The sequence below is a fragment of the Phyllostomus hastatus genome, unplaced genomic scaffold, assembly GCF_019186645.2.
Source record: "Phyllostomus hastatus isolate PE091 unplaced genomic scaffold, TTU_PhHast_1.1 phas_scaffold_200, whole genome shotgun sequence".
Taxonomy (NCBI): domain Eukaryota; kingdom Metazoa; phylum Chordata; class Mammalia; order Chiroptera; family Phyllostomidae; genus Phyllostomus; species Phyllostomus hastatus.
Window position 1 is genome coordinate 2,059,117 of NW_025334016.1, and position 24,849 is coordinate 2,083,965.

Here is a 24,849-nt window from a genome sequence, read left to right on the forward strand (position 1 = left end):
CAAGCCTGGCCGTCCCTATTAATCATCCTGGTTTTTAACTTTTCAGTGTTCCATTAGGAACCATTTTCAAGGAGAAGCACTTAGGCTTCTTCCTCCTTGGGAGGTTGGGAGGCCAAGAAGCCTGTTAGAGGTTAGAGGTTAAGGAGCTCAGAGGGCTCGAGGTATTCTTTATTAATGGCAATAAATACTGTAATTGAGGGGAAAGTTACCAGTTCTCTAATTTCCAAATACAAGAAAACTATCGTTTTAATGTCACATTGGATTGGTTCTTCTTCTCAAGTCATTTGGCACTAACTGATTGTTTCTTACATTCAAAATGCTGCCTGGGGCCCTGGCCAGGTGCCTGGGTTGGTTGGAACATGATCCTATACACCAAAAAGGTTGTGGGTTCGATTCCACATACATAGGTTGCCAATTTAATCCCTGGTTAGGGCAGTCCAGGAGGTCACAATCTGTTTCTTTCTCACATGGATGTCTCTCTCTCTGTCTCTGTCTTTCTCAACCCCTCTCCTTTCTTTTCTCTCTAAAATCAATAAGCATATCCTCTGGCGAGGATTAAAAAAAATGTTGCTTGGGTCAAAATGTAGTTAGCCCCAAGGAAAGATGTGGTGAGAAGGAAGGAAATGGTTATTAACAAATCTATGAAATCCTGAAGTGTCAAGTACCGTGCTTTCATTAAAAGATAGGAGGCATTTCTTCCATTCTTCTGATCTTAACCACTATTTTGAGTTTCTCATCAAATTTTCCAGATGATCCACCAATCACAGGCTGACCTAGTTAATTACAAAACTGCAAATTCGATTTCAAGGGGTGCTTATTTCTCAGGTACAGAGTTTTAAAAATAGAGCGTCTCCTTAAGAACAGGAGCAAGGTCATATTTGGTTGAATCCTTAGCCCCCAGCGTACTATAGGTTTTCAATACAAATGTGCAGATTGATTACTTAAAGATATGCCACTTTTCCTATGCCAGGCCCTGGGCTAGGTCTTGCGGGGCACAGGAACAGGTTAATGCCCCCAGACGAATTCAGATCCAACTTGGCACAAGGCAAAGCAAAAGAATAACGGTTTTAGTCAACACCCAATCAAAGAAGAGAGCAGCGGGGAAGCAAGTAAGGCTTACTTCACGTTTTGCAGGAGCTTTCAATACCATTTTAGCGCCTGCATTCCCCCGAGTAATCGCCTTTCGCAGGGGGCGTGAAAGGAGGCAAATCCAGAGAATAGAAGCAGTTTCAGAGGGAAAGTTAGGAAATAGGGAAAACTGAGGGATTCTTGGGTCCGAGACTGGGTCCATCCTGGGTTTGAAAAGAGAGGACAAAATACCTATTGTCACGTTTCTTCTCCTTTCTCCAAATCCGCCAGCGTAAGAAGCTAACGGGGCGGTAGTGCGGAGCGGATGGTGTTACATCACTTCTTACTCCAATGGCTGCAGCCCTGGAAACCTAGGAATCCACAGCTGACGCCTTCTAGATAAGGTCCCACTGCAGCTTGCTAAGAAAACGAAACCCACGTGATGGCTGGGGGTGGGGACAAGAAGTGAGGCGACCCCGGAGCCGATGCCGCCAGGGGAAGGGTTGGGGACTGAACAATTTTGAGGAATTGCCCCGAGGGGCTGGTTGGTGGATGGGGACTCATACCGGGTTTGTCTCTAGGAGCACCAGGGAAGAGGATTCGCTCTGCGCACGCTAAGGACGAGCGTCAGAGAGTACCGACCGGAGCGGAAGGCTTCGGACAGGGGCTGGGCAGTCACAGGAATCTTTCCCAGGGAGTCCGGAGACAAAGCCCCTCGAAGCCGGGCGCGGACCGCCGCCCTGCCTCCCTCTGCACTGCCACCGGTTGCCAGGGGAGGGGTCGGGGCGGAGCAAGTCGCCCGGGCGGGCTGATCGCGTGGAGCAGTGAAGAAGGTCAGTGGAGGGATAGGCGTCCCTGCGGCTACCGACGACCTCGCCCCAGCCGGCCACCTCTGCAGACCAGTTTCGCTGCTTCGGCCAGAGGCGCGGAACCCCAAGGGAGCGATCCCTGCGTGTGGCTGCACGGTTGCTTGCTTGCGAGAGGGGTAGGGCTCCCAGCTCTCCGGACTCGTCTGGCGTCCTCGCCTCCTGCGGGCCGGCGGACTGCGGCGCCCCGGGCATGGCTTGGGCGGGCAGCGGCCTGGAGGAGGTGCGCGCGTCGGTGCTGACCCCGCTGAAGCTGGTCGGGCTGGTGTGCATCTTCCTGGCGCTGTGTCTGGACCTGGGTGCCGTGCTGAGCCCGGCTTGGGTCACGGCCGACCACCAGTACTACCTGTCCCTGTGGGAGTCCTGCCGGAAACCCGCCAGCTGGGACATCTGGCACTGCGAGTCCACGCTCAGCAGCGGTGAGGGCCCGGCACACCGCGACCCCTGCCTCCCGCCTGGGACTGCCCCGCGCCCCACTACCAGGACCGCGACTACCTCTTCCCCGAACCTTCTGTGTCCCCTACCCTTGTCTGCTCCGCTCTGTCCTGGCCTTTCCGGGATCCTTGGGCTCCAGCCACCTCCCCGATGCCCACCTCTCCCCTCTCCCCGGTTCTACTCCCCAATCAAACGTTCCCTTTCCCTCCTCCCGTGGCCTTTCCTCGGGCCCTAGAGTAACACGGATACTCTTTTGGGTAATTGTTATCATTTAAGGTGAGAACCATGTGGCTGTGTTAAAAATGCAATGGCTTCCCCATCTCCTTTAAAGGAGAAAGCAAAAACGCCCCAACTCCACCAGGATGCCAGGGGCTCTCGGTCTTCCGTGCCTTCTCCCTCATCTCTCCGCGGGAATCCGCCCGAGTTTACCTCTTAGTGCCCGCGTTCCTGCCTCTTCTGCTCCACTTTACCTGCCTTCCCCCGCAATGAGTTTAGGCTCGGGCTTTATTTTCTAACATTTTTGAGAGCTATGGAGAGTTGAGAGAGGGACAGACTTAATTTCTTTTCCCCTTTATTGGTGACACCATCGTTGCTTGTGAGTTGCCTTTCTCTCCCAGCACAAGTACCTTCCTTCTCTGTCCTTCAGACCTTTCTTTCTCTTCACGAACTAACAGAAGCCCGGAACCTCGTACCTTTTTCAACCAGCACTGAAAGCTGCAAATGGGTAGGGTGGGGGTGGGAAAGAAGGTAGTCGCTGAGGCCACCAGACTGACTTACTCTCCTTGAACTCCATTTGTCTTCCCCTGCGCCCCAGAAGTGCCAACTTTTGATTTCCTGCAAACCCTTTCCCTTGCTAATATTGATTCTTTAGCTGCTGTCAGTACAGAGAAAGGGGAATAAAGGGAGAGGGGCTGCCCGTGATTTTACACACTTACACACACCCCTGAGAAACTCGTTAAATTCCTTCGTGCAGTTTCATGGCCTTGGGACTATTTATAAAGCTTTACCAGAAACGTTTCCAGTACCAGGAAAGTTGAAATAGCACAAAATTGACAAGAATCCGATTGACTTTTGTCTTTGGTTTCTTGGTATAAGAGAGATTAGTTCATTTGCTGAAATTTCTTCCATAAATTTGATATTTCTGTTTAAAAAGGCTTTTTCTTTGATATTTCCTCAAAATTCCCATTGAAGGGTTTCGGCTTTGTTGCTTAATTCACTGTGGAGGGGACTGGTTGGCAGCAGGAGGTCAACATTTAGGTCTTTTAATTCTTTAAGGGTTGCTTGTTTACAACTAAAGATGAAATAAATTCGGTAAAATGCCTTTCTTCAGTAACCAGGGGATCCAAATAAACTTTGGGGAAAATATCTTTTCTTTCCCCCGTCCAATAGAAATGGAAATTTATGTAGGAATGCCAGCTTCAGCATGTCTCCTTAGCAACGTGAGTCTTTTGCCCCTTTCCCACTGCCTCCTGAAATAATAGCCCCTGATTGCATAAAGACTTTCCAGCTAGGTTAGAGAAACCAGCTTCAACTCCCAGTTTCTTTTCAGGCCTGGATCCTGTTCTCTTGCTTAAGAATGTGGGGTATGGGAATAAGCCAGCTTGGGTTTGTTGAGCAGTATGCAGCGCTTGCTAATCTCTCCTTAATTGCCTCCATACCCAATTATCTCGGCTCCCCCCCCACCCCCCATCTTCTCTAGGCCAGGAAGTAGGGAGACACGGAGCTTAATGCAAAAGTGTTGGTAATGGGACTGGGCAAGGTACAAATCTGAAGCAAGCACAGTTGCTGATGTTTCCCTCAACCTGTTATTCTGCCCTCTTGCTGAAACTCGTACCCCTGCATTGACTTCTATTTGGGTTCTTGAAAATCAGCTTTAGTTTCCTTTTGCTTCCAAAATAGTTTATATGCTAGAAAAAGTATACTTCATAAACACATGGGGGTGGGGTGGGGAGTAGACATGGTATTTTTTAGGGTATCTGGGACAAGTTGTTGGCTTTCTTAATGTAGCAGCAGTTCACTTTTGCCTCCCCAGGGTGGTATGTGGGGGGGTTGGGAGGGGAATGCTATGGGAAATTTCTAACGCTCCCCACTTTCAAAATCAGTTTTCTTCAAATGCTCTGTGGACTTGAGGTTTCTGTCCACCAGTGTTTTGAAATGAAGGGGTCAGCTTGAATTGAAAACAAGTGGTGCTTTTCTAGCCTGTTCCAAAGGGCCAGCAGCTTTTCTCAGTCTGTTTGCTGTGTGTAGTAGCAGAAAGCAGGGAAAGAAATGTATTCTTGCAGATTTTAAGAGACCCACTTCATTGTTTCTCAAAACAAATTATCTCTGGAGGAACCAGCAAGGACAGTTTTGCAGAAGGCCATTCACCAGGATTTTCAGGGCTTAATTAAAAACCTTTGTCTTAATTAGAATTAAACTGCCCAGAAGAGGCCAGCTTGTATTTACAGAAAGGAAATTTCAGGAATGTTTCTACTGACGCGAATGACAATCTGTCCTACTTAGGCCCAGTTCCTACAGAAACTTTCCCCATAGCCATTATTTTTAAAGCTGCATTTTAATGTTGGTAGCACACATGCATCGTGCGCTGCTTATAACCTGCTTTATGCTTCTAAACCAAAGCAGAACCATGGCTTTTGTGTCCTGGTGCACTGAAGGTTGCATCAGCACTTCTAGTAGGAACCAGTAATCCGGGTGTCAGTCAGCCTTAATGCTTTCTCCCATGTCCCAATTCAGTATATGCAGGGGCGGGCAGTCCAGGCATTTATCTTAAAATTTTAGTTTTCCAAATGAGACAAATGAGAAAATGACTGACTGACTGCCATTTGCAGTGGAAACAAACAAACAAACAAAAACTAAGAATATGCTTGTTAGGAAGTTTAGAAGCCATCCTACTTGTATGGCTGCTGGCCATAGATTTTCTAAGGATAGTTTTCCCCACTACTGACTCTGGCTTTTAATAAATCCTTTTAATTCATGTTCAGTCTTATTTTTTAAATGATAGTAATGTTTTAGACTTCTGCTTAGTGACATTTAGTTGTGATAACTTTTTAAAAGAATATGTTTGTTAGGGTTTCACAGCCATAGCAATTACAGGAGAACCCTTTGTGCAAATGGGATTATTCAAGTGTGTACAGTCTGCTGCCCTGAACTTGACATCAAATGTGCTGTATAACCTCTAGGGTGATTTTACATTTATTTTTTAAGATTTATAAATATGGAGCTATTTCATATAAAACAGATTGCTTTTTTAATGTTTGTGTGACTTATTGACTAAGCAGAAAGCAAGGGCATGCAGATGGCCAAATGAAACAAATTTTACTGAGTAATTTTGGGTTGGGATGTAACAAGTGTGTTTTATCCAGTTTTCCATCCACAAAATACTTGATCAAGTAGTTAGTGCCTTTTCAAAGGAATATTGTTAACATCATCCCTGCACTGTCCTAAAAATAGCTGCATTTGTAACATGAGTCACTGGCAGTTTTGAAATGGCAGTGTGCCGTATGCTAATAACAGGTGAATATTATTATTTTCAGTTGACAAGAGGTTATTTTAAGAGTGATTTATATGTAGCTCCTTTTTTAAGTGGTAGTATAAAAATCCACTTTAAGAGGCATTATAAGAAAACCTGTCTTGGGTGGTAGTTTAAAATAAACCTAACTGCCTAAACACCTGAAAATCTTAGGAAATCTGAGATACAGTACTTCTGAGTTCATCTGTGCATATTTTAAACCCATACCTTAATTGAGAAATGGCATTTAATTGGGAAAGCTCACAGCACAATTTGCTCCAGGGACGGTTCAGCTTGTTGCTTAAAATGAGTTGATACTGATGCAAGTTTACAAATAGCTCAGCAAGCCTGGAAGTCACAACACTTATACCCTCTTCTGACTTCCTGTGAAAGAACACAAGTAGAACATATGCTGTGTGTGTGTGTTTTTTTTAACCTACACAGCTTAGATGGGTGGGAAAATTATACAAAGTAGCACTTAGCACCAAAACTTGATCTCAAGTAATAAACCAGAGAAAACCAAGTATAACTTAGTTCAAGATCTTCATGATGATTTTCTTTTCACAGCTTCTAAGATTGTCAAGTTCCCTAAATTGACTTCTACAAAGGACATTTTAATTTGTGGGCAGATATGATTCCTCTTTAGCTCCCATTTATAGAATGATTGTAATCTCCAGGGCGCCATTTAGATCAATCTTTGTCAGCTAAGGGATTTGAAGGGTGTGTGAGAAGCCCGGCCTTTCGTAAAACATTTCAAAACACACAAAAACATGTCTTAAGCAACAGATTTTGCCTGCTGTCAGGAATACATTTTAGGAATTTCTTTCAAGTTTCTGTTTAACAGTAAGGCCACTTAGCAAGACCGTAGATACACATCTGGTGCTACTAGATATATAAGTGAAAAGGATTATCGTGCTTCAAAATAAACCCCTGGAGTACATTACCTAAACAGCGCAGTAAACTTCTTTGTGAACTATGCTAAATTATAACATATAGTCCTCTAGGAGGGTAGAGGAGTCTTGTAAATGCATCAGGCTTTGGATTCAAAATGCCCTGAAACTGGCCACTTATACCAATCATGTGAGCTCACACAACTTAATTCTTCAAATGGTTTCTTTTTTTTTTTTAAGATTTTATTTATCTTTTAGAGAGGGAAGGGAGGGAGAAAGAGAAAGAGAAACATCAGTTCCAAATGGTTTCTTATGAAGATTAAATATACAAAAGTACATGCTCATTAAGGTTGTATCTCTTCCTCATTATATATTCAGAAAACAAACCCAAAGTGATTTTTTTCAATAATCGAGGACCCTTCCCCCCTAAATGGCACACTTTCTTTGCATTGAACAGTGAAATACACTATTAGTTTCAAATTCAACTTTTGATACGCGTTACTTAGCATTTAACAGTGCTCTTGGCATTGACAGATCATGACCACAGATAAAAGCTACCTGTTATTCACTACTATATGGGCCAGGCATGTTGAGTATTCCCAATGTCACAATAAAGTTGCAAAGTAGCAACTGTTATCCCTACATACTTTTGAATAGATCAGGGGTTTTTGTAAGTTTACTAAGATCTTGATCAGTGGTAAAGACAGCATTTATCCAACAGTTCCAGTTATTAATGCTGGGAAACAAACCACTGCAAAAGTTAGTAGCATAAAATAACCATTATTTCATTGTGCTCATGTCTTCTGTGGGTCAGGAATTCAGAGAGGGCATAAGGGCTTGTCTCTGCTCCAGGACTTGTGGGGCCATAGCCAAGGGTGACTTGAATGTCTAGCAACTGGAACATCTGGAAGTACAGGATCCTCTTCCAAATGGTTTGACTGGGTTTGGCACCTTGGTGGGAATGGCTGGGAGACTGGATAAGCTGGGACTGGCCTTCTAGCATGGTGGTCTCAGGGTAGTTGGATTTCTTACAGGATGAGTGGTTTTGTCCAGAGCCAGGGTCCTAAGAGAAACAGGCTGTGTCTGAACTAGCCTGGAAAATCACAGAGGAGCCGTATAGCCAACCCAGATTCCAGAGGACAGACAGTTGGACTCCACCTCTTGATGGATTGGTGACACTGCCACATTGTAGATGAGCATGCATGGTAGGAGATGCTTTTGGGCCACGTTTACAGCATATATTTTGACACTGGAACCTCGCTGCAAGTCTGCTTTCTTACCCTGTTGCCTCCAAAGAACAAAGACAACTAACTACATAGCTTCTTTCTTTAAGGGCTTTGAATAGATTATATAAATAATGTTTGGCTAGGGCAAAAACTACCCTCAACCAACACATGGCTTTGATGATTGCTCACTTATAAGCAGTTACTTTGGATTTGGAATCAAATAAACTCAAAAACCTAATCTGTCCACAAATAACTTTCTTCTCTCATCCTTGACTGACAGACTCAAATGATCAAGGACCAAACTGAATAAGAATCTGGACTGTAATCTGCTGCTTCATATTGCCTGATAAAATTTTAGTATTTTTTTAAAGTTTTGTGAGCCTGGTGAGATGCTTTGTACACAAATACTGAAACATTAAAATTCTAGATAGGAGCCAAGTCTTGTAGCTCTAGAGAGAATTGGAGTTACAGAGTAGTTTTTTGTTCTCTTAAAAAAAAACATAATTCTTCACCTGATAACTGCCCATATGCTGAATTGCAGAAGCATAGCACATTTGGAATAAAAGATTTTAAAAATAAGCCTGCCCTAATTTATTGCATGGATTAAGAAAACAGGCAAGGCACAATGTTGGTAAATTGTATTTAGCCACAGTATTTTTGCAGGGCGGGTTTTCAAAAATTTCCTGTAATGTTTCAGAAACTATCTCTTAGTGTTTGAAGGATTATTGAATACTGTCATACATGGAATTTTATTTTATAAATTTATTTTTTTCAAAGATTTTATTCATTTATTTTCAGAGAGAGGAGAAAAGAGGGAGAGAACCATCAATGTGTGGTTGCCTCTCACATGTCCCCAACTGGGGACCTGGCCCACAACCCAGGGCACAATCCCATGTGCCCTGACTGGGAATCAAACTGGCAGCCCTTTGGCTCGCAGTCTGGCACTCAATCCTCTGAACCAGGGCTGATATATGGCATTTTAGATGAGGAGGTTAAGGCCTACACATAAAATAGATGTCCACTTTTTTAAGATTATCATCCAAAATTTGATTTCACGTAGAATTGTGAGTCTTCGAATAGACTCAAATGTTGATAAGCTAGTTAAGTTTTAGATATTTATTATCAAATTTACATTGTTACCATTGCTGGTCTTTAAAAATCAACAAAAGTTTATATATTTAGTTTTCTCTATGATAAGAGTATTTTAAAGCAATTGCTTAATTATAACTTGAAAAATAATTCCAAAAATTTGTGGGAGCCAGCCATGTAAGCTTCTTACATGGATAAAATGAATATAAATTTTATTAGATCAACTTATTGTTGCATTCTGGCTTTATTTTTTAAAAGATATTTATTGATCTACTCATTTACTAATGGGCACTTAGGTTGCTTCCAGCACTTGGCTATTATAAATTGTGCTTCTATGAACATTGGGGTGCATAGGTTCTTTTGAATTGGTACTTCAGGATTCTTAGGGTATAATCCCGGCAGTGGAATTTCTGGGCCAAAAGGCAGTTCCACTTTTAGTCTTCTGAGGAAATTCCATACTGCTTTCCACAGTGGCTGCACCAGTCTGCAATCCCACCAACAGTGCACTAGGGTTCCCTTTTCTCCACATGCTCTCCAACGCTTGTTTGTTGCTTTGTTTATGATACACATTCTGACTGGTGTGAAGTGGTATCTCATTGTGGTTTTAATTTTCATCTCTCTAATGGCTAGTGATGCTGAGCATCCTTTCAAATGTCTCTGGGCCCCCTGTGTTTCCTCCTTAGAGAAGTGTCTGTTTAAGTCCTTGTCCATTTTTTAATTGGGTTGTCTTCCTGGCATGGAGTCGTGTTGTGAGTTCTTTATATATTTTGGAGATCAGACCCTTGTCCGAGGTATCATTTACAAATATATTTTCCCATTTGGTTGGTTCCCTTTTCATTTTGCTGTTATTTTCTTTAGCCATACAGAAGCTTTTTATTTTGATGAAGTCCCATTTGTTTATTCTTTCCTTTATGTCACTTGCTCTAGGGGACATATCAGTGAAAATATTGCTGTGTGGAATATCTGGGATTTTCCTCCCTATGTTCTCCTCTAGGACTTTTATGGTGTCTCAACTAATATTTAAGTCTTTTATCCATGTTGAGTTTATTTTTTGTATATGGTGTAAGATGGTGGTCAAGTTTCATTCTTTTTGCATGTAGCTGCTCAGATCTCCCAATACCATTTGTTGAAGAGGCTATTTTTACTCCATGTTATGTTTCTGCCCCCTTTGTCGGGTCTTAATTGACCATAGAAACACGGGTTTATTTTTGGGCTCTCTATTATGTTCCATTGACCTATGTGCCTGTTCTTATGCCAGTACCAGACTGTTTTGATTACAGTGGCCTTGTAATACAGTTTGATATCAGTTATTGTGATCCCTCCTATTTTGTTCTTTCTCAAAATCGCTGCAGCTATTCAGGGTCGTTTATGTTTCCATATAAATTTTTGAAATGTTTGTTCTATGTCTGTGAAATATGCCATTGGTATTTTGATAAGGATCGCATTGAATCTATAAATTGCTTTGGGGAGTATGGACGTTTTGATGATGTTAATTCTTTCAATCCGTGAACACAGTACATGCTTCCATTTGTTTGTTTCTTCTTTAATAGCCAAGTGCTGGAAGCCATTTAAGTGCCCATCAGTAAATGAATGGATCAAAAAATTATGGTACATTTACACAATGGAATACTACGCAGCAGAAAGAAAGAAGGAGCTCTTACCTTTTGTGACAGCATTGATGGAGCTGGAGAGCATTATGCTAAGTGAAATAAGCCAGGCAGTGAAAGACAAATACCATATGATCTCATCTATAAGTGGAACCTAATCAACAAAACAAACAAGTAAGCAAAATATAACCAGAGACATTGAAATTAAGAACAAACTGTCAGTAACTAGAGGGGAGGTGGGAGGAGATAATCAGGGGAAAAGGGGGGAGGGTCATCAAGGAACATGTGTAAAGGACACATGGACAAAACCAAACGGGGGTAGGATCAAGGGTGGGAGGTGGTGATGTCCAGGGTGGGTGAGTGGTGCAGGGAAAATGGAGACAACTGTACTTAAACAATTATAAATAAATAAGCAAACAAACAAATAAATAAATGAAATCTTGTAAAAATGTATTTATCAAGAGACCGATTTTTCCCTAAGCAGAATTTCATCCTCACATGTCAAAACCACTGACATTTAAATCTTGACCAGTCTTGACAAAGTACCGGATCATCTCCCTTGAGTATTAGACAAGGACACTTTTCTTATCCCTATTGTTCCTGTATTTGTGTGAGATTTTGAGATACTTGTGAATGATCAATTTTTTCTTCTATTACAATCTTGCCTTTGGCACCAAAAACTCCCATTAAGAAAACAAAACAAAGCATCCTACAAAAATGTGGAGTCATGTTTCCCACAGAACAAGGGGAAAGTACCCAGGAGACTATTTTTGTCTCTACCAGGTTAAGAGGTTTAAAATGATCGTTTAATGAGTCATATTTTAAGATGATGTCACAAATACTGATTCTGTCTTTTTGAAATATGTTTATTAGGCAAAAAGATGTTAAAAAATAGAAGTTGGGGCCTCTGGGTCCTATCTATGCATAGAAAGGAACACCCAGAAAAGAACTTAAATTTCCATCAAAGAGGATGTTAATTGCTATCATGTTTTATGGTCCCTAAACCAAATGTTTATCAAAATGCTGCCATGCTGCATTGTGAATGTAACCTGAAGTCTATTCGTAGCACCATTAGGTGACTTACAGAGAGGTAGAAATGACCTCTGTCCTCTTACCTGTCTTCTCACATGTACCCAAGGAGTTAACTTCACTGAAACATACTCATTGGTTTCCTAGTAGGGAGTAGGCATGAAACTGGTCCAAAATCGGACAGTCAGTCAGTATGCCAGGCACTGGGCTCCTAGATGGTGAGGGTAAAGTGATGAATGAAATAATTTCTTTGAAACAAATTGATGAAACAATCAAAATGTGCCAAGTTCTGTAAAGGAGGAAATGTAAGCTGGACTTCTGCGGGGGGATAGAAGAAGGGATCTCATTTAAAGAAGCTTGCTAACACAACTGGTGGGCGGGCACCAGATTGCCAGTTGTATCTCTCCACATTTATTTACTAAGGGGATGTTTTAATACTGATCACGGGTGACTGTCTGGCTGATCTTCTCTTTGATTATTATTAGCTCCCATAAACCCATGAAAAACTTTTTAGTTGCTTAGAGGAAAGTCACCCCAGTTAGTCCTGGTGTGAGTTTTCTTCCTGCTTTTTCAAGTAGCCAAGTTTTTCAAATTGTAACATTCTTAGGTTTTACCCAAAGAATGGAGAAGGAACAATGTTCAGTGTAACAAACTCATCACAACTTTATAGAATTACTATAGTTAGAGATTACTATTGAGAAATACCTATGTGCATTAGATATATTGGTTATCATCAAATGCTAATGAAAGCTTTTTAACACAGTACATGGTAAGAAACTGCAGTTAGTAGCAGTGATGTTGTCTTTCCATTTTTCTAAAAACTGAAACATGCTTTAATAGCAACACTGTTTGCTGTTGCGCGTGGGTCACCGGCCAGCAGTGACCACGGAACGCTGTGGATGGCTCGACAATAAACACGCGAGAAATAACAACATGCACAGAGACAAACTAGTTTCTGTGGGGAAGTAGGGACAGAATGGCCACCCCCCCTAGTGGGGAGCGCGCCGATCCACCGTCCATACCTGCTTTTATTAGGCTCATCCTGCATAATAATTCAGGTAAAGTACAGCACTCACCAGGGGAAGTAAGGAACTATAGAAAACAAAGAACTCTGCCCGTCTATTGAGTTGGGGGGTCAAAGAGCTGTAAGGCTGAGGAACAAACTAGCTTCCTCCTAAGACCCTTCTCATTCAACTGAGAGCATTCCAAACAAAGAAGGTTTCACAGTAATTTACATGTTCTTTCTTAGGCCTGATCACCCCCGGGAAATCCGCACTTCCCAGTACCGGGCTGTACTACCCTGTCATTGTTTCAGGCTTAGGTGGAGCACGGGAACTAAGGCCACCGAGAGATAAGGAGATTTTCTTCCGGACGCTGAGAACTCAGACTTTGTCAAAGCCGAGGAGTGAGGGTCCATCACCCCCCTTTGCTGCAGCCCCCCAAGTCCTTCTTTTTGGGGGGCCTCCCAAAAGTGATCGTGCCTGGCTTAGGGTCGTTCCCCCGTGGGGAATCTTACCCGTCTTTGGCTAACCGACCAAGCTTTTTGGGGGTTCAGTCATGAATAAAGCAGCAGAAGCAGCATTCCTGCCAGGAAGATAAGCTTTTGTCTCCTTGCTGGCTTACAGTTCCAAGGGCGTTCCCTTAGCCTTAGCTAGGCCGGGGTTTCAGCTTCTAATACCAGTCAGGGCGGTTCCCAACAGTTTGCTAAGCACTGTATACAATGGTTTTATGTTTGTCAAAAAGAAATGCCATATTTTATGGTATTTAGATGATAAATTGCATTTCCACCAAATTTCTAAGATAGAATCCAGTGAAGCAACTAAAATGTCCCTTTATTTCTTAATGAAAAAAGGATGCATATTCTTCTAATATCAACACAAAGCAACTCAAAAGACTTGAATGAAACTGTCGTGGATTGAAAATTAGTAACCTGTCTGATACTTACAGGCAACCAGAATTTTCCAAAATTTTGGCAAAATTGATCTGCACTTTGGTCATTAGAGTTTGTTGCATCACTAATGTGGATGGTTACCTTGGGTCATTTATGTGCTTAAAGTCAGGCTGGTATTGTACTTTTTTAATCCATAAATAGCCTAAAGAGTAGGTCTCTAAGTTGTACTGCTTCCAGCCCTGGCTGGTGTGGCTCAGTGGGTTGAGTGCTGGCCTGAGAACCGAAAGGTCACCAGTTCATTTCTCAGTCAGGGCACATGTCTGGGTTGCGGGCAGGTCCCCAGTTGGAGGTGTTGAGAGAGGCAATGATCATATTTCTCTCCCTCTCCTTTTCCCTCCCTTCCCCTCTCTCTAGAAACGAATAAGTAAAATCTGTAAAAATTTTTGTATTGTTTCCAATTTGATTACAATGGGTATGTACAATAGGTGCTTCTCTCACACAGCACTTTGTGGTACACAGTGCACAACTGTGTATACTGTTCTTCATTTTATAAAAGACAGCACTGTTTGCCTTAAATATTTGTTTACCCATGAAGAATGTTAGTTTTGATATTAGTTGTTTGAAAAAGAGGTAGTCATTTTCGTGATTGAAATTAGACTCTAAATTCTTTCTGCTGCTTTTGTTTGTGTCTCCATCTCATAGAGTAGTGGAAATCTCATCCCATACTGACGGATTTAGGTCAAAATGCAACGGAGCCAAGAAAACACTTTCAACTCCCTCAATAATGGTTTCAGTAACCCAGTTCATTTGCCACATGCAGACTAACTCTAAGAAGTTAAATATATCATTTGATACCTCCGGAAATGTTTTGGTGTTGATCCTGCACAAAATAACAGCACCATTTTGGGTCATTTTCCATATACAAGGACATGGCCTTACTCTCCAAACTCAGAAGTATGCAGTATTAACCTCAAAATAAATTCTTACATTACACTTGATGAAAGTAATTGAATGCCATAATTTCTGACAATAGAAGCCAGCTGGGAAAAAGACACAGTTTTCGGTGAAGAGATGGATATCTTGGGGAATGTGGGTTTGAAGTATTATTCTGTAACTGAGCTTGTTTTCCTTAACCAAAGGTAAGCCTTCCCAGTACTTCCAATTTCTGACAAAATAGAATCAGTAATATGCTGAATTCACTTTCTGAGTTCTCACCAATACAGCTAAAATAAATTCATATGTTTTGCTAAAATGGTCATCCCTATGAATACAGGTATTTAGAACTCAGTGCTTGCTGGGCAGTGAGTGAAGTGACCAGGCTCATGTGGGTGAATTAGGGAGAACCTGTGGGTGACCTGTGAGGTGGTGTCAGGAGGATGGGTAGCATAGTCAATGAGTTTGGTTTTGTTCTTTAAATAGGGATGGCAGAGCCTTTTAAATTTTTTTAAAATGTATTTTTAGAGAGAGGGGAAAGGATAGAGAAAGAAATACCCGTCTGTGTGAGAGAAACATTGATTGGTTATCTCTCCCATGCCCCTAACTGGGGACCTGGCTGCAACCCAGGCACGTACCCTGACTGGGAATTGAACTAGTAACCTTTCTGTTTGCAGGCCAGCGCTCAATCCACTGAGCCACACCAGCCAGAGCTAGCGAATGAGTTCGATTGATTGCAATCATGGATGTCATTTTGGTTCATGCAGTTTTCTTTTGCAGAATTCAGAAGTGAAAATATAAGTGTCTGGCAAATTTGAATGTAATTACAAACATTTTTAAAAATCAGTATTTTAATTTGTGCTGAGAATTACAGTAAAGTGAGAATCACGCATTAAGACATTAGAGTACATTTAGGGAAATATTACCCCACCTCAACTGGGAGTTGAATTTTAAGGTTAAAAATCTGTTTCTTTATTGCTTTTTAATTATGCCTAATTTCCTAGAAGAAGTGGGAGTTGTGTGATTAGGGATTTACATACAGTAGAACTAATCTCATCTTATAAACAATACCTACAGAGATAAATGTTAGCCAGCTTTTGACAAGTTAAAGGTTTTGAAATGAGGTGGATTGAGGAAAACTTGAGGTACTGGCGTGGTACATCGACCTTGGCTCAAAAGTGTGGAAAACGTATTATCATTAAGATTTTGCCTTTCCTGAAAGTCAGAAGTAAGTTTTCACCATGAATTCCCTAAGGGAATGGGAATTCTCTGATTCGGCAGTTACAATGTGGCCCATGGAATTTTCATGACGCGGAGGCAATTTCAGAACTGTGTCGTGTCAGACTGTAAAATAAGTCAGCACAATTCTGCAGAATACTAAAGCACTTCGAGACATTGGAAGCTCTGGAGCCAGCTCATCAAAATACCTTCAAAGAGGACTTGAATTTAGTTCCTGTGTTGCATATTAATTTTGGGCTTGATGTCACTGTGGCATGTGAGAGAGGCTGCAAATCGAAATTTCCCCCTTTTTCCTTCTTGATTCTTCAGGCTGGCATAAGAATTAAATAGCTATGAGACAGATTAACCGGAGAAAATAACCAAATTCATTACCTATGTACTATGGGGTTCCATAAGAATATGGGGCCCTGGGACAAACGGGGCAGGCGGTTGAGGTGCACATGCCATCCTGGAGGGAAGGAAAAAGGAGAGTAGTGGTGAGACATCAAAGTGTAGAAGGCAGTTCACAAGAAGATGGAAAGCAAATGCTTGGTAAACAAATGCTTGCCGGGCCAACTGTGACAATGGGACACAGAGAGGACTTTGATCAACAAAGGGCCTTGCTAGGTTCCTCCCTGTCTGTCACAACTGGTTTGTGTCAAACTATAGCTGTCTGTGATGATAGCTCACTTCGTGGGGCAGGGCCTCCCTCTAACTTCTTGTAGGCACTTAGGGGGAACATCAGCATGTCTTGCTCAGTCTTTTGTTTCTTAAAAATAACCAGCTTAAAATAATCACTATCCCCAAAAGTGTGCTTGTGTGGTGGCAGACTCTGCTCCCCCGCATTATGACACAAGGACTGCCCAGTTTTCTGTGACTGCAGGGCAAAGGATAACGTTATATATTTATGTTTATATACATTCAAAATAAAGTAAATACATATCCATTCCTGCTCTTTTTTCCCTTTTTTTCTGTTAGAGAAAGCACTAGTGGAGAAGTACACACTTAACTTGGGCGTTGGCTTCCGTAGGTACAGTTCTCATGGGCCTCCATGTGTCACTGGTTCATGTAGCTAAAATTCTGTGAAGTGGAGCCTGACATACATACACTATGACAGCCTCTTTTCCAGTTTGATTTCCAGATCCAAAGCATTCCTCCCAGCCCCCCGAGCCCTCACAGGTTTATGGAACAAAGATGATATACATTACTTCCTCAAAACTAATTATCACTTGTTTGCTCGGGTCTTAGAAAACAGACTCATTTCAGATCAGCTGGCCTGGCATTGAACAATGACCAGCTTTAATTGTGCAGAGCAATGCAATTTGTAAAACACCACCACGGCCATTGATGCTCTGCAGAGCTGCTTTCTGTTCACTGCTCCACTTCACCATCAGTATATCATTTATACAAAAGTGTAAAATTAATTCAGAGTAATAAATCTCTCTGAGGACTTTGGACACTTCATCTAACTGAACCTTAAAAAAAAAAACTAAGCAAACAACTAGAACTGGAACAGAGCCACAGAAATGGAGATCACAGGGAGGGTTATCAATGGGGAGGGGGGAAATGGGAGAAAAGGTAGAGGGAATAAGAAGCATAATTGGCAGATACAAAATAGACACGGGGAGGTTAAGAATAGTATAGGAAATGGAGAAGCCGGAGAACTCATACGTATGACCCATGGACATGAAGTAAGGCGGGGGGATGCTTCAGGGAATGTGGGTACTGGACAGAGGGGTAAAAGGGGAAAATGGGACAACTCTAATAGCATAATCAATAAAATATACTTAATAAAAAATGAAATAAATAAAATGATATTCATGAAGTACAAAGATTAATTGCATTTGAACAGGTATGTGAGGTTATTTGAGGTTGCTGGGTAGTTTTACTCATACATCTGTTTTGCACACTAAGTTTTTGGGACTTGAAGCTCCCTGCTGTTCTGCACCTGTGTTACATAATATGGAAACACTTTCACAGAGAATTTATTTGAATAAGTGAAACATTTTAAACATATTTAATTGCTAGTTATGCTAAAACAACAGAACTAACATTTCTTCTGTAATATTTTTTCCAGTAGAAAAGTTTTATTGAAAAAAATAATGGTGCAAATAAGGTTTTGGTTTGACAGCAAAAAGGCTCATTTTCTCCTGTCCCTCCCCATCTTTGAAAATCTATTAAAGGAAGAAAAAGTTCATCCCCATGATGCCTGACCAGAGTCTTCTCAGGAGCACCCCCCTAAGTATTTCCTGATCTCCCCAACTGGGGCCAGGGCTACTGTGGCGGTTCCTACCCCAGGGGCAGCAGCACCTCACTTTACAGTTGAGTGGAGTTAGGAGGAGATTGGGATAGAGTTGGGGTGGGGTGGAAGTGGTGGTAGTGTTAGGAAAGGAGGGTCCACATTCCATGAGGGTTTGGCTAAACCCCCAGCTTGAGTCTGTCTCAGATGAGAAAGCACTTGGCTATAAATATATACACTGATTGAGGACTGGAGGGTGGGGCATGACTGCTGCCTGGGTCCTATGGGATGTGGGGCTGGACTGAGCATGGTATCTGGAAGTCCATGTCCAAGCAGAGTGAACTCTGGCTGGGAATATCTGCTCAGGCACACAGGAAGCCTGCTTTTCCCCTGCCCACGCACCCCATGGAATATCCAAGGTCAGTACCTCAGCTCTCCCCACTCCCATAGCACCCATGAGTCTCAGGAGCCTTCAATTGCCTCCTGCCATCCCACGCCTACCCCAGGGCCCTACAACTTGCCTTGTATCTTGTCACTCTTGGGCTAGACCAGGTGCACAATGAACAGTAGGAAGCCAGTCTGGGAGTCTCAAACCAGGAAGATAAAGGGGTGTGGTCAGCAGAGAAAAGCTTGGGGCTGCACAGCTCCTCACGCCCATAGATGTCCTGGTCAAAGTGGTTGCCCTCTGTGCCCCACTTGAAGGCAATGGCATGGCACATACTAGCCAGGTATGGGTCCCTTTTGCTTGACATGAGTGACAGATCTGCCTTGTTCTTGTCAATGGCCTCAGTCAGACCCAGGCCAGACAGGTGTTTCTGCAGGTCGAGGGTCACCTCCACCACACTCTTGGGCAAGGAGATGGCAACAGCCCTCTTTTGTGTCTTGCCCATCCAGATCTTCAGTTGCTCTTTGGTCAGCATCTTTTGAAGACATTCAAGAGGCTCCACGTGGTGGGGCTTAATGATGATGAGGCTGAAGAGCTCGTGGGCCAGGGGCATCTCCATCATTTGCAACTTCTGTTTCTCATTGTCATAGTAGTTCTAGAGGCCTGCCTGGTGCACCATCGTGACAATTTTTGGTGCAATCCTAATAAAGGAGATAACAATTTCATTATTGAATGAAACTTAATTTTTTTTACTCTGCACAATTATTTTGAGATTCATCCCATGTTGTAGCTGACATAACAAGATCTTTTAGTCAGTACATCTTTTAGTTATAGCTTTATTTTTTCACAAATAATTGATATGAGAGTAATATTCACAATGTTATAAAAATGTGAGACTATATGAAAATTGATTTCATAGTTGATAAAATACATAAGATATTGATGAACCCAAGCAGAAGCTCATTTAGAAATTTGTATTAGCATTAGGCATTAAATTTACAGATGTTGTAGAATCAAAGTTGTACATACACCATGAGACATTCATCATGAATTCTGATGGATGTTAACAAGAGAGAGAAAATAGCCAAATAAGCAGTAAATAGAAGTAAATAGAAAGTAGTAGTAAATATATTTTTATGTATTCTACAATCTCTATACTACTTTTTAAATTGCTTCTGCTTAAAATGCTTTCATAGATTTTTACTTATAAAAATCTTATATATTTACCCATGTAATTTTCAATTCCATTATTCTTCACTCCTTTGTGTGGATCAATATTTCCATCTGGTATCATTTTCCTTTAGAGAGAAGTAAAATGTCTTGCATTATACTACATGTTCACCAGTGATGAATTTGTTCTCTTATATGTCTAAATTTTTTTTCATTTTGCCTTAGTTTTCTTAAAAGATTTTATTTACTTATTTTTAGAGAAAGGGGAAGGGAGGGAGAAAGAGAGGAAGAGAAACATTGATGTGCAAGAGAAACATCGATCAGTTGCCTCTCATATGCACTCCAACATGGGACCAAACAAACCCTCAACCAAGTATGTGCCCTGGCCAGGAATTGAACCAGTGACCTTTCATTTTGTGGGTAGAGGCCCAACCAACTCAGGCACACCTATGAGGGCTTTGCCTTGGTTTCTAAAAGATTTTTTTAAAGATGTTTTCTCTGTGTATGGAAGTCTGGGATGATAGTTTTTTGTTTTTTTCTTGAAGTACTTTGGATGGCTCCACTGTTTTTTTCACTTACTTTGTTTTAGATCAGAAGTCTAATCTCACCTTGACTTTTGTTTGCACCTAATATGTCATTATTGCTCTGGCTGTTCTCTTTATCATTGTTATTGATCAAATTGATTATAATGTGCCATGGTGTCATTTTAAGTATTTTTTTGTGCTTGGAGTTTGTTGAACATCTTGATTTTGTGTATTTGTATTTTCCATCAAATTTGTGTGTTGTGGGGGGATGAGGGGAGATATTGCCATTGTTTCTTCTGGTAACAATCCCTTTGGTCTCTGATTCTGTGAGTCTGTTCTTTTTTGTTTCTTCTGTTATTTTAGGTTCTACACATAAGTGAAACCATATGGCAGCTGTCTTTCTCTATCTGACTTATTTCACTTAGCACAATACCTTCTAGATACATCCACATTGTTGCAAATGGCAAGATTTGGTTCTTTTTATTGTTGTGTAATATTCCGTTGTCTATATATTATACCACTCTTCTTTGTCTATTCATCAATATAGTGCAACATTTAAATGAATATTCTCATCCTTAGCTTACTTACAGAAGGCACATTGATGTTTGGTTGCTATGTATAAAAATGCTTGTGTAAAATATTTAAAAGTTTATTTTTATTCTTTCAAAGGAAAATATTATATCAGAGAAGCATATTCTATAAATCTGAAACCTGGGAAATCTAAATTTAAGAAGATACAAACTAGAGTGTACCTGACATGTGAACTGTTTGGGTGAATTAATATAAGGTTGTTAGAGGATGAAGAACTCTGATTAAGGGAAGGGGATGGGAAGAAGCCAGTGAGAACTACTTTCATTGCAGACTCATGCCCATCCTCTGTAACAAATCAGATACTGGTTTTCCCTAACTCAATCCTAACATTAATGCTGACAATAGTAGCAAAATACAGGGATTTCTGGTGGCTCACAGACAAAATGATAATAATAGCCTGATTTACAAGAATGAATGCTTTTCATGAAAATGTTTTAGTAATTTGTAGACTGTAGTTACATTGGCAAACATTCTGCTTTTAGTTTAAAGGTTACAAACTCAAATACACATATGGGTCAGGGAGATCATTTAAATGTGTAAAATGGATCAAGACTTTACTAAGAAATTACTAGGATGGTGATAAAGTAGCAAGTGTAGGCCTCATACAAAGGCATTCAATTAAAAATGTTTTTAAAATATTATGTAGGACATACAAAACATGTCTCCTGGCCAACCCACCTTTGTGGGCATCCTATTTAATTAATTAGCATTTTAGTGGGGAAGAAAGTCTGTCTTTATCACATTTAGTCTGCTTTACCTCACATTTAACTTCCACATTTTTGGAGTCATGGGGAATCTCTGCATATCAGATCACCACATGGAGAGATACTACAATCAGCAGTAACTGTAAGACCTGATGGTTTGCCATAGGAATTTTTGACCCCTAGAATATTAAAATTAATAGGCAGATTTGAAATGGTTTTGTAAGTTCTAAGTAGTTGATTTTACTTTGAAATAGTTGACTTTATTCCATATATGAGCATGTTTATCTTTCTACTAAAAATGGCATCACTAATTTAATACATGTCTATATATTTTCTCTAGATTAAGAGGCCAGTAAATTTTTCTGTAGAGGTTCAGATAGTAATTACTTTAGACTCACAGGCCACATAATCTCTGTCATGATTACTAAAGTCTCTCTTTGTAGTGCAAAAGCAGCCATAGACAATACATAAACAAATGGGTGTGACTGTGTTCCAATAAAACTTTATGAACACAGATTTGGACTTTGCAAAGAAAAGTGATATTTTCAAAGAAACATTTTCAGCAGTTTGTTTTTAAAGGTAAACCATTAATAGTTATCAAAATATCTGATGCTTAGCCAAAATTGACAAGTCAATATAGATCCTGTGTTTGAACTTTAAAGTGGTTTCAATTTACCATAAGACTCCCACAGAGTATGTTCACGTTGTATTGGGAAAAAAGCAATACTATGCCTCAAGGGGAACCCAGTGTTGTACAAAGGCCAGGCAATGGGAGTATCTGCCCTCATGGGAAGGCTTACTACTTTCACTGTTCCACTCTGTATTGTGATAATAAAATACAGGTAGATTTTAGATGATTTTATTAATATTTTAAATTGTCTATAGTCACTAAACTCTATTTTTCATGTACTTAGAGCCTCCAGAGGGCCTGGAGTGAGGGCAAACAGACACTTGGATGTGGCCTTAGGAAATAAAAGCCCCTCACATGTGTTGAGTGGCTCTTGTTGCCCCTGAGGACAAGGGGTGGAGAGAAACTTACAAATAGTGCCTTGAGTGATGGGGAAACGGCTCCCAGTCTTATAGGTGACATGCCCAGGGCCAGAAGACCATGAAATGCTTCTTCATGGCACCTTTGTGATTTCCCCATGGCCCATTATGAGTTCTCCCCTGTTATTGCAAGTAGATGCTGAACTCCCAGTTGAGGCATGAAAGGTCTGGTATTCACACCCAGGAAGACTCCCTCTGCCAGTCACTGTCTTATTGGCTGACCAGAAGCTGGCTTGTATATTGCCTGAGAGTTGTGACTTGCCTTTATTGGTGCCTATAACTGCTCTGTCTTTTTGCCCTTAGAGTGCAAGGTAACACCTTAGTGGACTGGATTCATGCCTATGCCCCAGTGGCTAACCAATCAGCATGCTTGGTCTGCACTGAACTCCTCCTGAGCACATAAGCTGGCCTCCCATGGCACATCTCTCCTGCTTCTGTCTCAAAATGGACTTGGCTTCAGAACCAATGGAACAGTGAACATCCCTTGTGGAATGTTACCTGAACTGACATCTGTGCTGGGGCGAAGCAGCGTTATGACTGGCCCAGCCATTAAGTAGCCACTCTGTATGGGATGGCTCAGGGTGGCTCACAGCTGAAGCTGTGGAGCTGGCTGGACCAGCTCCCCTTTACGTTGAGAATCCCGAGGGACAAGCCCAGGCAGCCTGGGCTCCAACAGGTCTGTGTCAGACTTGGACTCTAAAGCATTACTGAGAGGCACAGAATGATGTGTGGGCTGCAGTTCCCAATGGAACCTCTAGGTGTATGGCTCACATGAGTGGCCATACCAGGCCGAAAATTGGACTGGTTGTTGTACCTGGGATGGTCCTATTTGCCTGCTTGAGTTCAGAAAACTCTTGCAATCTGGCCTACCAATTGGGAAGCGTTTAAGGTGTGACACCGGGTAAAGTGTACTCCCTGGTGGTATTACCCACTAGCTATTTTTTCTCCTCAAGCTATTTCTATAGTCATGGAGACTGAAATAACTGCTTTGGCTTTGCACACTGCTCCTGTGTTGAATGCAACATGTGATTCCTTAAGCCTCATACATGAGGAAGTATATCAATCGAGGAAAGTAGCCTTATAAAATCACATGCCTTAGACATGCTCACTGCATCACAAGGTGAGGTGTGTGCCCTGGTAGGGGCTGAATGCTGTGTATACCTTCCAGATGTCCATCACAATGTTAGCCAAGCTCTACGGGCATTAGCTTCTGAGACCCATGACATCGAATGCATGACAGGTGATCCTCTGCAGGAATGGTGGGCATTGCTAACCACTGAATGGCAGTGAATCCTTGCTGTCTTGAGTGGCAATGCTTGTGTTCTAGTTGTGTGCTATTGCAGTTCGTACTGCTGTTGTGGCATTTGGGTACAGGGCTCTGCCCTCCTCACCAAGGGACCCTTGCGGAAGGCACCCTCGTGTAGATTGTATGGTGAATAACCCTGAAGTGGTGGATTGTAGGGGAAATGGAGTCAGTCAGCCTCCCTCACTGGGCCTGATAAGCAGTATTAGCATAGCTTTGAGAATAGGCCCGAGTGTGCAGAATCACACTTTGTTATATTATATCTTGGCCCCCTGCTGGTTTTGTGTGCATTTAGTATATAAGAGAGTAGGGGCTTCCCGTGGAGCAATATGCATCTTGTGGCGTGAGTGGATCTCCCCACCCTTGAATAAAGACATTTCAGGCATTCTCACAGCTCTGTGAATTTTCTTCTGTCTGCCTGAATCCCGAGTGAACCTGCCTGGCCTTGAAAGGATGCAAAACAGGGAGAGATGGGAAAGGTATAATCATATTCACTAAATTAAAAGGAAATGTAAAATTGATAGGAGGGTTTTAAAATTAAGAGACTACGGTTGGAGAAAAGATGGAGGCTTTACTCTAGGCAGCGTGATTCTCAGCTTCTGTGAAGAGGAGGGAAACCCATGGATCGGTGGAGAAACAGAGCAAGTGGCCTAGGTTACCGAGTCATTTTTGAAAGCAGGACATCAAAAATTATTGCAATCATTGAAAAACCAGATGGTAAGGAGACTGCTTCAGGACAAAAGGGACCCAGGGATCAGCGCGGGGACCAGGGGGGTTGCAGTCCCCAGGCCCAGTGCTCCCGGGTCTGCCTCAGGGCTCCTGGGAGAGGGGAGTTGCTGCTCCCTCCCCCAAATACGGGGGTTGAGCAACACTAGGGGAGAACTTGTTGCTTGAAGGCACAGAGAGGGCAGTTGGACTGGGGGGAAAATCACCCAGGGTCTGTGAACACCCATCCAGAGCCTTGGGATAAGTGAGGGCCTCCAGCTGGCATGACTGAAGGCGGCCTGGAAGAGTGCCCGCACCCCTAGCCCGGTGGGAGTGCAGATTGGTAGAAAACCCAGACTTCCCAGCCCCGATTGAGGAAAGGGCGAGGGCGTTCTCAGGTTTCTGGAGCCCGCGGTGCTGA

The 24,849-nt window shown here is 42.0% G+C and overlaps 1 protein-coding gene across 1 annotated transcript; it reads left to right on the forward strand.

Annotated features, from left to right (window-relative positions):
- Positions 1-1,532: 1,532 nt before the first annotated feature.
- On the forward strand, positions 1,533-24,038 carry TMEM47 (transmembrane protein 47). The gene is made up of 2 exons (XM_045860560.1): positions 1,533-2,353; positions 22,724-24,038. The coding sequence occupies exons 1-2, from the start codon at positions 2,128-2,130 to the stop codon at positions 22,741-22,743; spliced, it is 246 nt and encodes an 81-aa protein (XP_045716516.1). The 5' UTR covers positions 1,533-2,127; the 3' UTR covers positions 22,744-24,038.
- The last annotated feature ends 811 nt before the right edge of the window (positions 24,039-24,849 follow it).